We start from the raw sequence: 14635 nt of genomic DNA, 5'->3' as shown, positions 1-14635 counted from the left end.
TTTACCTATGGCAGTGTTGAAGGGCCCCAGTTTCAGACCGAGCTATTAGACTGCCATCGTCCTTGGAAATATTTACATCTAACAAGTGCTTTTTTCAAATTCACTTATTTTTTTATTTCTATTTTTTGCAGACCCTATTTTCAGCAGCAACATGTGCTGAAGTCAAACCCATTTCCATGTGGTGTGAATGGGGGAAATCCCCCCACAAAAACCCCCAGACAGAATGGATTTTCCAACTTCCTAGTCTGCTTTGTTGGTCCTCATTCAGGAATGCCAAATTATTGAAGACCTCGTGGAATCTATACGGTGTTGGATGCCGGGACAGGAAAAGACAGAACACCGGGGGCTTTCCTCAGTGTGACACATGACATTCTGAACATGATTGAGGATGTTGAAAAAAGGCACATCTCTCCCATCGGGGTCATGGCAGGATATTATCCACATTACAACTGCCCCGATTCTGTTCCCTTTTCTGTACGCATCTCTATAAGATCCAGGAAGGACAAGTCACCTACTTCCTACCTTTTGTAACTGAAAGGAGAAAATACGTGCATATTTCTTGTTTTTCTTTCCCTCTTGGAAAAAAAAATCTACTCCACCCTGCAACTTCTCTTATCTTATAAGAACATTCAGCACTTATTGCAGTCATTGGATCGAGGAGCACGCAACGCACATACTTCCGACAACGTCGCACCACCTGGAACTGAAGCTATGGGCAACTGCATCCATGCGGTGAGTCTTATGGGAACCCCTTCTTTAGGCTTCACGAAAAAGGCATTTTGAGCTGGATTTGGTTGGAGAGCTAAGTCGTTGTCTTTCAGGATTGCAGAAACCAGAAGGAGTGCAATTGAGCGCTGTGCCCAATAGGCTTGTGCATTTGGGGTAAACCTTGACCCGTTTCGTGTCCCGGTTTTTGGTGGGGACCCAGTCCATTTTTTGGGAGCCTCCCAAAATCAGGAATCATAGAATCATAGAATCAAAGAGTTGGAAGAGACCTCATGGGCCATCCAGTCCAACCCCATTCTGCCAAGAAGCAGGAATATTGCATTCAAATCACCCCTGACAGATGGCCATCCAGCCTCTGCTTAAAAGCTTCCAAAGAAGGAGCTTCTACCACACTCCAGGGCAGAGAGTTCCACTGCTGAACGGCTCTCACAGTCAGGAAGTTCTTCCTAATGTTCAGATGGAATCTCCTCTCTTGTGTTTGAAGCCATTGTTCCGCGTCCTAGTCTCCAAGGAAGCAGAAAACAAGCTTGCTCCCTCCTCCCTGTGGCTTCCTCTCACATATTTATACATAGCTATCATATCTCCTCTCAGCCTTCTCTTCTTCAGCCTAAACATGCCCAGTTCCCTAAGCCGCTCCTCGTAGGGCTTGTTCTCCAGACCCTTGATCATTTTAGTCGCCCTCTTTCTCTGGACACATTCCAGCTTGTCAATATCTCTCTTGAATTGTGGTGCCCAGAATTGGACACAATATTCCAGATGTGGTCTAACCAAAGCAGAATAGAGGGGTAGCATTACTTCCTTAGATCTAGACACTATGCTCCTATTGATGCAGATATCTATTTTTGCACTGGGGTCCCAAAAAATCTGCTTTATATCGGCCAGTTATTAGGAGGGGGGGCTTCCCACCCAGTCTCCCCTTTCTGCCACATGGGTTAAAGAGGCTTCTTCTTACCTGCTGTTTCTGCTCTAGAGGTGGCGCTCAGCTGCAGGCACTGGCAGGCATGCACAGTGTCTGGGCCTGCATGCCACACACACACTCTCTTTCCAAGGCAAGGAAGCAATCAAATCACTCTCAACAAAAGATTCCCCCCAGGCACTTCCAAGCCATTAAATACTAATCAAGGTGATCAGCTGAAACATTCACACCTAGCTCCTGCAGACAAAAGTCCTTTGTCCCACCCTGGTCATTCCACAAATATATAAACCCATTTTCCTACTTCCAACAGACCTCACTATCTCTGAGGATGCTTGCCATAGATGCAGGCGAAACGTCAGGAGAAAATGCCTCTAGAACATGGCCATATAGCCCGGAAAAACCTACAACAAACCAGAAGCAAGTTCTGTTTCTTACTCTAGAGGAGTGTTTCTCAACCATCCCAATTAGCATACAATGGGCTGACTGTGCCTGGAGCAAACTTTTGTTGAGAGGCAATTAGATGTCCCTGTCTGCTTCCTCTCTGTTGTGGTGCTGTTGCAATATTAGAGTTTTTTTTAATCAAGGTAGTTAGTTGAAACATTCACACCTAGCTCCAGCAGACAAGAGTCGTTTGTCTCACCCTGGTCATTCCACAAATATATAATCCCATTTTCCTACTTCCAACAGACCTCACTATCTCTGAGGATGCTTGCCATAGATGCAGGCGAAACGTCAGGAGAAAATGCCTCTAGAACATGGCCATATAGCCCGGAAAAACCTACAACAAACCAGAAGAAAGTTCTGTTTCTTACTCTAGAGAAGTGTTTCTCAACCATCCCAATTTTTTGTGTGTTGTGTCAGGAGCAACTTAAGAAACTGCAAGTCGCTTCTGGTGTGAGAGAATTGGCCGTCTGCAAGGACATTGACCAGGGGATGCCTGGATGATTTGATGTTTTTATCATCCTTGCGGGAGGCTTCTCTCATGTCCCCGCATGAGGAGCTGGAGCTGATAGAGGGAGCTCATCCGCCTCTCCCCAGATTCGAACCTGCGACCTGTCGGTCTTCAGTCCTGTCAGCACAGGGGTTCTCATTCTCATTCACTGGACCAATTTGGCACAAATACCCAAAATTTGAATACTGATGGGGTTGGGGTGGGTTTTGACAAGGAAGAAGGTGCGCGCACAGCAAGAGAGGAAGGGGAGCGGTGAGCACTTTCCCCTCCCCCCTCGCGCGGCTTTTCTACTTCCTCCCGCCGCTGCCCCTGCCACCGCCACCACGGCCGCGCATGGGATCAGGAAGAAGGAGAGCAAGCCTGCGGAAAAGCCTGCCGCAGAGGCTTCCTTCTCCTCTGCCGCCGCCGAGGAAAGCTCGTGCTCCGCGAGAGGGGGAGGGAATGACAGAAAACTGGGTGGTCATCTGTCAAACTGACCAGTAGCGGCTGCATTTTTCACCCTTGGCTTATACTCGAGTCAATAAGATTTCCCAGTTTTTTGTGGTAAAATTAGGTGCCTTGGCTTATATTCGGGTCGGCTTATATTCGTGTATATACGGTATATAAGAATTTGTGTCCCTGCATTGAATGTTTGTGTTGTAGCTCAGCGTCCTGACAGAGCTGCTACTCCTAGTAGCAGTGGGGAAAGGTCTCCTCGGGAGTCAGAGAGTGAAAGGTAGCGTCAACACGTTAGGGAAATCCTCCTGGCACCAAGCGACAGTGATACGTTTATGGTAGGCCTGGGTAACAACGCAAAAATTTGTTTCTAAAATCGATTTGTAATTGGAGTTTTTTTTGTTTTGATATTTAAAATAATTACAAAACTTTCCCCAAAAAAAGTTTCGGTATTTACGAAATTTCGTAAATATTTACAAAACATTTTGTAAAGATGGCGCCCTTTTTTTTTCAATATTTTTTCAATATTTTTTAAATTTAATTATTAATTTAGTAGAATAGGGATTAATTATTATTAATTATTATTAAGGAGGGAAGGCAGGCACTCACTCTGGCGGGCCCTCTCGCTCGCCGCTCGCTCGCCCCTCTCGCTCCAGCAGACAAGAGTTCTTCCTCCCACCCTGAACATTATTCCACAGATATATCAACCCCACTTACCTAGTTTCCAACAGACCTCACAACCTCTGAGGATGCCTGCCATAGATGTGGGTGAAATGTCAGGAGAGAGTGCTTCCGCCCCTCTCGCTCGCCGCTCGCTCACCCCTCTCGCTCGCCACTCGCTATTATTATTAATAGGCAATGCTAAGCAAGCTGGCCAATTGCAACATTCAGGCAGGAAGCAGCCAGACCATGAAGCTGCAAGGCCATTCGATGCTCATCAAGCTGGCCAGCTGCAACATTCACGCTTGCCTCCAGCAGACAAGAGTTCTTCCTCCCACCCTGAACATTATTCCACAGATATATCAACCCCACTTGCCTAGTTTCCAACAGACCTCACAACCTCTGAGGATGCCTGCCATAGATGTGGGTGAAATGTCAGGAGAGAGTGCTTCCGCCCCTCTCGCTCGCCGCTCGCTCGCCCCTCTCGCTCGCCGCTCGCTATTATTATTAATAGGCAATGCTAAGCAAGCTGGCCAATTGCAACATTCAGGCAGGAAGCAGCCAGACCATGAAGCTGCAAGGCTATTCGATGCTCATCAAGCTGGCCAGCTGCAACATTCACGCTTGCCTCCAGCAGACAAGAGTTCTTCCTCCCACCCTGAACATTATTCCACAGATATATCAACCCCACTTGCCTAGTTTCCAACAGACCTCACAACCTCTGAGGATGCCTGCCATAGATGTGGGTGAAATGTCAGGAGAGAGTGCTTCCGCCCCTCTCGCTCGCCACTTGCTCGCCCCTCTCGCTCGCCACTCGCTATTATTATTAATAGGCAATGCTAAGCAAGCTGGCCAATTGCAACATTCAGGCAGGAAGCAGCCAGACCATGAAGCTGCAAGGCCATTCGATGCTCATCAAGCTGGCCAGCTGCAACATTCACGCTTGCCTCCAGCAGACAAGAGTTCTTCCTCCCACCCTGAACATTATTCCACAGATATATCAACCCCACTTGCCTAGTTTCCAACAGACCTCACAACCTCTGAGGATGCCTGCCATAGATGTGGGTGAAATGTCAGGAGAGAGTGCTTCCGCCCCTCTCGCTCGCCGCTCGCTCGCCCCTCTCAGCAAGTATCGGCAGGCGGCCATCTTACGTATTTCCGAAATGGACGGAAATACAAAATTTTTTGGCGCCTGCCGTTTCGATATTTAAAAACACTTCCAGGTTAAAAAAAAATGTTTTGTAATCGTTTCGTAATTCAAAAATTAACGAATTTTTTAACGAATTACGAATTAACGAAACGAATTGACCAGCCCTAGTTTATGGGCTTCTCGGATTACGACATGGGGAATGGGGAAGCATCTAGAGGTGTTAAAAAGGACTGTTTGTGAGCCAGAATCTGAAGGAGAAGCACAGAGGACGTGTATTCGGGAGTTACTTAGGGAACCCACTTCTGAGGAGGACTTTTTGGGCTTTGAGGGGGATTTGGGGTCTGGAAGTGACGTGGAAAGGGAGGAATTGGATTGGACTCAGGTACGGAATATAAGAGACATCTGCAACCAGCCCACTTCCAGTGAGGAGTTCGAGGGGTTCATGGGGGACTGGCAGCCAGGTGATTCTTGGCAGAATCTGACCCCTGATATAATTGGCAAAGGTGGAGAGATGGGCATTCAGCTGCAGACTTGGAAGCAGATGATAGCGATGAAAGGGTGGGGAGCTCATCAAGCTCTGACAATGAGCTTTAAGATATAAGGGAGTACTGTTGGCACATCCAGTTGCAGGAAGCAAAGTGTCCAAATGGGACCTTACTCTTTGCCTTGACAAACTCTCCCCTTTGGGTCCCGGGTTCCAGCCTTGTGAGTTCCTGTTGTTCCAGCTTTCCAGCTTTGATTCCTTTGGATTGACCTCAGGACCGCTTTGACCACGCTCTGGCTTTTCTGGACTTTCTGTGTTTATATTTTTGGGACTGAAACATGCTTTTGTTCTGAAACTGTGATTTTCTTGCTCCAGTGACTGTATTTCTGCTACATATTGATTTTTAAGCAGTTTGCTTCATTTTTAGTTTAATCTGGATTAAGAGTCTACACTATAATCTGGATTATATTTTAGTTTGCTCTATTGACTCAATTTTGGTGTCAAACTACTCCAATAGACTTCAGCACTGCAGCTAAGTGCTTTTCAAGACTTTTTGTTATCAATAAAGCTGTGTTTTTTTCCCATTTGAACTGTGTCTGGCGTGTTTGAAGGCATCTGGGTGTAAGACTGTAGGTTTATGTAGCAAATAATCACTCACAAGTCAGTCTGGAAATGAATATAATTTGCTTGTTTCTCCACAGCAAAGGAAGACACTATTGCCTTTTCCCCACCACCACTTCCTTTTATACCCTCTCCCAAGTTCCAACACAAAGTCTCCAGCACCCTCTGCTGGCTTCACAATGTCAAAATGTCAGAGAAAGAAAACTGCGGCAGCCAGGATGATCCAGCCAGGATGTCATGCAGGAAATTTATGATGTCTCCACGACGTCAGAAATTGACTCCTGACACTGGGTCCTGACAGTTTGCCATATATATGCTGTGCTCTGCCCTGAGTGCCCTTTGGGGGGAGAAGGGCGGAATATAAATGTTTTAAATACATAAATAGTGCTGATCTGCTATAATTCTGCAGTGTGGATGCAACCCAAAGCTCTGTATTGCTGGGAAAGATCGCCCTCCCTTGTAATATCTGCTACCAATCAGAATAGACAGGCTAAGAAAGATGGATGACAACGCTCAGTGCGAGACAGCTATATGTGTTCAATATTGTCCCATATTGGATGATCGACTGCTTTTAAATGGGGTTGTAAGTGGGTACTTTGCATGTCAGGAGAGGGAGAGAAGAAAAGAGAAATATTTCTTGGGAAGCTCTTGGAAATAACAATATTTATATAAACGAGCAGGAAAATCTACAAAAAAGGCAGGCAGGCAATCAATCTGTAAACACTGAAATATCAATACCAAAAAAAAAAGAGAGGATACTGTTATAACGGTGTTGTTCTGTCAGCAAACTGCATGGCTGGCAATGAAACCCTCCTTAATCCGCGCTGCTGAATTTGCAAGGAAGGCTACTTTGTGTGCGATGGATGGGTGGCTTTGACAGCTTTTATTCTGCACTGGCAAAACGAAACAAAACACACTCTGCTGTGATATCGGATGAAGAGGGAAAACTTGCATTTTGTGAGGAAGGTCCAACATATTTCCCAACTGAATTGAGAGACACTTTTCAGTGTGCATGCACTTCTGTCAATTCAGTGAGAGCCAGAGCTCCCAATGGTTACTGTCATATCTGGGCACCACAATTGAAGAGAGATATTGACAAGCCGGAATGTGTCCAGAAGAGGGCGAGTAAAATGATTAAGGGTCTGGAGAACAATCCCCATGAGGAGCGGCTTAAAGAGCTGGACATGTTTATAGAATCATAGAATGATAGAATCAAAGAGTTGGAAGAGACCTCATGGGCCATCCAGTCCAACCCCATTCTCCCAAGAAGCAGGAATATTGCATTTAAATCACCCCTGACAGATGGCCATCCAACCTCTGTTTAAAAGCTTCCAAAGAAGGAGCTTCCACCACACTCCGGGGCAGAGAGTTCCACTGCTGAACAGCTCTCACAGTCAGGAAGTTCTCCCTAATGTTCAGATGGAATCTCCTTTCTTGTAGTTTATTTTATTTATTTATTTATTTAGCAGTTTTGTATACCGGTCTTCTCACCTCCGTTCGAGGGACTCAGGCCGGTTTCCAGCATCAATATTACAGACAGTCATTAAAACATCATATTCTAAATCACACTAAACCACTAAAATAGCAAATACAGTCATACAGTTTGAAGCCATTGTCCCATTGCGTCCTAGTCTCCAAGGAAGCAGAAAACAAGCTTGCTCCCTCCTCCCTGTGGCTTCCTCTCACATATTTATACATGGCTATCATATCTCCTCTCAGCCTTCTCTTCTTCAGGCTAAACATGCCCAGCTCCTTAAGCCACTCCTCATAGGGCTTGTTCTCCAGACCCTTGATCATTTTAGTCGCCCTCCTCTGGACACATTCCAGCTTGTCCATATCTCTCTTGAATTGTGGTGCCCAGAATTGGACACAGTATTCCAGATGTGGTCTAACCAAGGCGGAATAGAGGGGTAGCATTACTTCCCTGGATCTAGACACTATGCTCCTATTTAGCTTGAAAAAGAGAAGGCTGAGAGGAGACATTTTTTATTTATTGTGTCATCAGCAACCAGACATTTGTATTACATTTTTAACAAAAACAAACAAACAAACAAACAAAACACAGAATTTGCAAGCTTGGTAGTTGATTAAATGTCCTTTGACCAGTACCTGGCCACTTGGAGTGCCTCTGGTGTTGCCACAAGAAAGTCCTCCATTGTGCATGTGGTAGGGCTCAGGTTGCATTGCAGCAGGTGGTCAGTGGTTTGCTCTTCTCCACACTCGCATGTCGTGGATTCCACTTTGTAGCCCCATTTCTTAAGGTTAGCTCTGCATCTCGTGGTGCCAAAGCACAGTCTGTTCAGGGCCTTCCAAGTCGCCCAGTCTTCTGTGTGCCCAGGGGGGAGTCTCTCATTTGGTATCAGCCATTTATTGAGGTTCTGGGTTTGAGCCTGCCACTTTTGGACTCTCGCTTGCTGGGGTGTTCCAGCGAGTGTCTCTGTAGATCTAAGAAAACTATTTCTTGATTTAAGTCGTTGACATGCTGGCTGATACCCAAACAGGGGATGAACTGGAGATGTCTCTGCCTTGGTCCTTTCACTATTGGCTGCTACTTCCCGGCAGATGTCAGGTGGTGCAATACCGGCTAAACAGTGTAATTTCTGTATTGTTGAAGGCTTTCATGGCCGGAATCACTGGGTTGTTGTAGGTTTTTTCGGGCTGTATGGCCATGGTCTAGAGGCATTCTCTCCTGACGTTTCGCCTGCATCTATGGCAAGCATCCTCAGAGGTAGTGAGGTCTGGTGGAAGTAGGAAAATGGGTTTATATATCTGTGGAATGACCAGGGTGAGACAAAGGACTCTTGTCTGCTGGAGCTAGATATGAATGTTTCAACTCACCACCTTGATTAAAAAAACTCTAAAATTGCAACAGCACAACAACAGAGAGGAAGCAGGCAGGGACATCTAATTTCCTCTCAACAAAAGTTTGCTCCAGGCACAGTCAGCCCATTGTATGCTAATCAATGTGGTCAGTTGAAACATTCACACCTAGCTCCAGCAGACAAGAGTCCTTTGTCTCGCCCTGGTTTTCCACAGATATATAAATCCTTTTTCCTACTTCCAACAGACCTCACTACCTCTGAGGATGCTTGCCATAGATGCAGGCGAAACGTCAGGAGAAAATGCCTCTAGACCATGGCTATATAGCCCGAAAAAACCTACAACAACCCAGTGTAATTTCTCCAGTAGTGTAGGGCGCAGACACCCCGTGATAATGTGGCATGTCTCATTCAGAGCCACATCCACTGTTTTAGTGTGTTGAGATGTGTTCGACACTGGGCATGCATACTCAGCAGCAGAGTAGCACAGCGCAAGGGCAGATGTCTTCACTGTGTCTGGTTGTGATCCCCAGGTTGTGCCAGTCAGCTTTCGTATGATATTGTTTCTGGCACCCACTTTTTGCTTGATGTTCAGGCAGTGCTTCTTGTAGGTCAGAGCACGGTCCAGAGTGACTCCCAGGTATGTGGGTGCGCTGCAATGCTCCAGTGGGATTCCTTCCCAGGTGATCCTCAGAGCTCAGGATGCTTGTCTGCTCTTAAGGTGAAAGGCACATGTCTGTGTTTTAGATGGATTAGGGATCAGCTGGTTTTCCCTGGAATAGGCAGTAAGAGCACCACGGGCTTTGGAGAGCTTCTGTTCTACCATCTCAAAGCTCCCTGTGTTCTGTCGCCGCTGGGCTTGAACTTATAGCAAAACTATAAGTTACTATCTTTTATTGGGGGGGGGGGGGGGGTCATGTTCGACTTCATTTTGATGATGTGAGTCTTGAAGTTGCAGCCTGGAAAAGCAACTTTCCTGAGCTCTGGCCTAGGCTTTGTGAAAAAGCCGCTGACCGTCAAAGCGAAAGCCAAAACGCTGATCTTGAAAGGGAACTTTGGTCTGACCCAGCAGGCCCTTGCCTTATGATTCTGAGCACTCATTTTTTGGAAAGCTTTATTGCAAGGCTGTTTGTTATTTTATGCTGCCTTCCGTATTTTCCTGATTTTATCGGGTTTGTAATTCAGCAATTTTTATTGTCTCTTAATGACGGTTTTGTAAAAACGTCCTTCCTCCCCTCGGAAGCCAGCTTGAGATCTTTTTAAATTAAAAGACGGGGCATAAAATGGTTCGCCACGTGAAGGAACGGCGAGGTTAAACGGGCTCGATAAAATGTTCGGAATGAATAAACATAGAGCAAGAAGGGGAATGAAAGGGAAGAGAGTTTGGAGAGAAGGAGGAAAGATATAATGAGAGAAAGGGGGAGAAAGAAGGGGAAAGAGAAGAGAAGAAAGGGGGACAGAATGGAAGAGACACAGAGAGGGAGATGTATTTATTTATCATGTCAGTAGCGAATTGAGAATACAGTCATAATGTATGTTAAAAAACACAAACAAAGTTACAAACTTGGCATTATACTAGATTTCATTTGACCACTTGGAGTGCCTCTGGTGTCACTGTGAGAAGTTCCTCCATTGTGCATGTGGCAGGGTTCAGGCTGCATTGTAGTCAGTGGTTTGTGGTTTCCTCGTCTCCATACTCTATGTCATGGACTCCACTTTGAAGCCCCATTTCTTAAGGTTGGCTCTGCATCTCGTGGTGCCAGAGCTCAGTCTGTTTAGTGCCTTCCAAGTTGTCCACTCTTCTGTGTGCCCAGGAGGGAGTTTCTCATCTGGTTTCAGACACTGATTGAGGTTCTGGGTTTTAACCTGCCACTTTTGGACTCTTGCTTGCTGAGGTGCTCCTGCACGTATCTCTTTAGATGTTTGGAAGCTGTTTCTTGACATAAGGCATTGACTTGCTGGCCAATATCCGAACAGAAGATGGGCCGGAGATGTCAATACCTTGGTATTTTCATTACAGGCTGCTACTTCCCAATGGATATCAGGTGGTGCTGATGAGGAGATATTGGAAATATAGATATTTATTAGGGCTGGGCGGTTTCGTTTCGTTAATTCGTAATTCGTTAATAATTCGTTAATTTTTTCAATTACAAAACGATAACAAACCATTCTGGAGCAATTTTTTTAAAAAACGAATTTTTAAACACGTTTTGTAAATGCTTCGTATTTCGTTATTGTATTCGTTTCGTTATTGTTCTGAGGTCGTTTTGTTATTATTTCTGCATGTCTGGGGCAAGTTTTTTGTTTAATTAGTGAAAAAAAATTATAATATCACACCAACAGTCAACAACAGAGGGAGAGGGAAGCTTCAGAAGTTTTTGGAGGTTTTTTAGCGTATTTCGCGGTCGCGTCCACCATTAACGAATCGATTCGTTATTGTTTCGGAAATCGATTCGTTAATGTTTTGTAATTTTTTTCACATTTATGAAATTTCGTAAATATCGAACTTTTTAAAAGGAAAATTTTGTAATTATTTTAAATAACGAAACGCAAAAACCCCCAAAAAACGAATCGATTTTAGAAACAAATTTTTCCGTTTTTACCCAGGCCTAATATTTATCTATATATATAAAAAGGGTGTTCAACGGGAGAGCAAAATGCGAAAACCTCCCGACAAAAACTCACCAAATTTGCCGTGCACATACCTCAACCCACAAGGTATGCACAACACTCATCAAAAATCCAAACAACATTTCAACAAACTCACAGTTACAAAAACCAACTGAGCATGCGCTGTGCCCAGAGGAGGAAGTACACACGCAATGCACTCTGGGAACTGTAGTTCTAGAACGCGGCCTGCTCACTGGGGGCCAGGATGTTGTGTGAACGGAGAAAGGAAGGAAGGAAAGGAAGGAAGGAAGGAAGGAAGGAAGGGGAATTTGGGAAGAGGAAGAGAGGGAAAAAGCGAAGGAAGAAGAGAAAGGGAGGGAAGAAAAGAAAGGAAGAAAAGGAAGTCTGGAAGTCAAGAGCGAAGGAAGGAAGGAAAGAGATAGAGAGGGAAGAAAGGAGAGAAAGAGGAAGGAAAAAAGGGAGGAGGAAGGAAAGAGGAAGAGAAGGAAGGAGGAGAGAAGGAAAGAAAAAGGGAAGGGAGGAAAGACGGAGCAAAGGAAGAAGAGGGAAGGAAGGAAAGAAATAAAGAGAAGGAAGGATGGGAGCAAAAAGCTAAGGAAGGAAGTAAACAGGTAGAGAAGGAAGAAAGGAAAGAAAACAAGGAAATGAAGGAAGGACTGAAAGAAGGAGAGAAAGAGGGAGAGAAGGTTGGCCACAGCAACGCGTGGCGGGTAAAGCTAGTTTATGTATAAATTGTATGTACTTTACAAGCACTGAAATGTATAGAAAAATCAGGCTCTCTCTGTATCAGAAATCCAAGCTGCTGTCCAGGCACAGCAAGAAGGAGGGGAACATTCCAGGAGAGAGATAAGCAACAGAGACTGGTACAACATAGCCCAGTGCCTTCCTTCTAGGGAAGGACCCAATGCCCCTCCCTCATGACAGGTCAAAGTAGGCCCCTTGATTGATGAATGTAAGCTGTAAGCTGCTGCTAGAAAGAAATACACAGAAACATGCCTTTTGTATGTTGGAAGATAGAATTTGATATTCCTATGATGCTAAAATGACACAGAGAATGACGTCAATGTATGGAGAAGCATGTTCTTTGTTTGACTGCAATTGGAGGGTATAAAAAGGCCGTCAACACTTATATCATTTGCTCTGGATGCTTTTGGACAAAGCTCCACTCCAGAGCCCCAGCTGGAAATAAAATCCATGCTTTTTTTCCGACCTCTGGAACTCTCTTTGTCTCTTTTCCTCAAACCTTCTCCTTGCCATTTCAGTGCAATGCTAGCTAAACAGTATAATTTCTCCAGTGGCATAGTGTAGGCATCTGGTGATAATGCACATGTCTCATTAAGAGCCACATCCACTGTTTTATTATGGTGAAATGTGTTCCACACTGGACATGCATATTCAGCAGCAGAGTAGCAAAGCACAAAGGCAGATGCCTTCATTGTGTCTGGTTGTAATCCCCAGGTTGTGCCAGTCACCTTTCCTACAATGTTATTTCTAGCACCCACTTTTTGCTTGATAGTATAGCAGTGCTTCTTGGAAATCAGGACATGGTCCAGGGGAACTCCTAGGTCTTTTGGTATGCTGCAATGCTCCAGTGGGATTCCTTCCCATGTTGTCCTCGGAACTCGAGATGCTTGTCTGTTCTTAAGATGGAAAGCATACATATGGCTCCGGCCCAGTGTACCTGTCCGAACGTATCTCCTTCTATGTCCCACCTCTGAGTTTAAGATCTTCGGGGGAGGCCCTGCTCTCAGCCCCGCCTCTATCACAAGTGAGGCTGGTGGGAACGAGGGGCAGGGCCTTCTCGGTGGTGGCCCCTTGCCTGTGGAATTCACTCCCCGGGGAAATTAGGTCATCAACATCCCTCCTCTCCTTCAGAAGGAAGCTGAAAACATGGATATGGGACCAGCCTTTAGGTAATCTGGCAGATTGACAAGATAATGACAACCAGAAATTGGAAAGGACTGTGGTAATGCTGAATGGACTTACGGATATGAGAACTCAGTGAACGTTGGCCACTATATTAGCTTTTAATTAGAATCATAGAATCATAGAATCAAAGAGTTGGAAGAGACCTCATGGGCCATCCAGTCCAACCTCATTCTGCCAAGAAGCAGGAATATTGCATTCAAATCACCCCTGACAAATGGCCATCCAGCCTCTGCTTAAAAGCTTCCAAAGAAGGAGCCTCCACCACACTCCGGGGCAGAGAGTTCCACTGCTGAACGGCTCTCACAGTCAGGAAGTTCTTCCTCATGTTCAGATGGAATCTCCTCTCTTGTAGTTTGAAGCCATTTTTCCGCGTCCTAGTCTCCAGGGAAGCAGAAAACAAGCTTGCTCCCTCCTCCCGGTGGCTTCCTCTCACATATTTATACATGGCTATCATATCTGCTCTCAGCCTTCTCTTCTTCAGGCTAAACATGCCCAGTTCCCTAAGCCGCTCCTCATAGGGCTTGTTCTCCAGACCCTTGATCATTTTAATTGTTTAATTGTTATTGTTTTAATTGATTGTTTTAACTACTGTGGTTATTGCTGTTATGTAATTTATTTGTTGAATTGTTGGCATCGAATTGTGCCGGTGTAAGCCACCCTGAGCTCCCCCCTTGGGGGTTGAGAAGGGCGGGGTAGAATTGACCGAAATAATAATAATAATAATAATAATAATAATAATAATAATAAGTGTTTTAGATGGATTAGGAATCAGCTGGTTTCCCCTGTAATATGTTGTAAGAGCACCTAAAGCTTCAGAGAGCTTCTGTTCAACTATTTAAAAGCTCCCAACTCGAGCGGTGATGGCACGATCATCAGCATAGATGAAAAATTTGTCCCTTCTGGCAGTGGCTGAAAGAAATTGAGAGAAAGAGAGATGGAGAGGAAGAGAGAGAGGGGAGGGGAAGGGGAAGGGGAGGGGAAAGGTGGAAGGGAAGGGGAAGTGAAAGGGGAAGGGGAAGTGAAAGGGGAGGGGAAGGCGGAAGGGAAGGGGGAGGGGAAAGGGAAGGGGAAGTGAAAGAGGAAGTGAAAGGGGAAGGGAAAGGCGGAAGGGAAGGGGGAGGGGAAAGGGAAGGGGAAGGAAAGGGGAAGTGAAAGGGGAAGGGGAAGTGAAAGGAGAAGGGAAAGGTGAAAGGGAAGGGGGAGGGGAAAGGGAAGGGGAAGGGAAAGGCGGAAGGAAAGGGGAAGGGAAAGTAAAAGGGGAAGGGGAAGTGAAAGGAGAAGGGAACGGCGGAAGGGAAGGGGGGGGAAGGGA

At 45.5% G+C, this 14635-nt stretch overlaps 1 protein-coding gene across 1 annotated transcript in view; it reads left to right on the top strand.

Moving 5' to 3' along the window:
- Nucleotides 1–483: 483 nt before the first annotated feature.
- ACKR1 (atypical chemokine receptor 1 (Duffy blood group)) overlaps nucleotides 484–14635 on the top strand; it is a 36531-nt gene continuing 22379 nt past the window's right edge. Inside the window, exon 1 of the mRNA XM_060758533.2 lies at nucleotides 484–732. Coding sequence (XP_060614516.2) covers nucleotides 712–732 — 21 coding nt within the window. The 5' untranslated portion in view covers nucleotides 484–711. The remainder of the gene's footprint in view (nucleotides 733–14635) is intronic.

The sequence above is a fragment of the Anolis sagrei genome, chromosome 12 (genome assembly GCF_037176765.1).
Source record: "Anolis sagrei isolate rAnoSag1 chromosome 12, rAnoSag1.mat, whole genome shotgun sequence".
NCBI classification, from domain to species: Eukaryota; Metazoa; Chordata; class Lepidosauria; order Squamata; family Dactyloidae; genus Anolis; species Anolis sagrei.
This window is presented reverse-complemented; position numbering and strand designations above follow the sequence as displayed.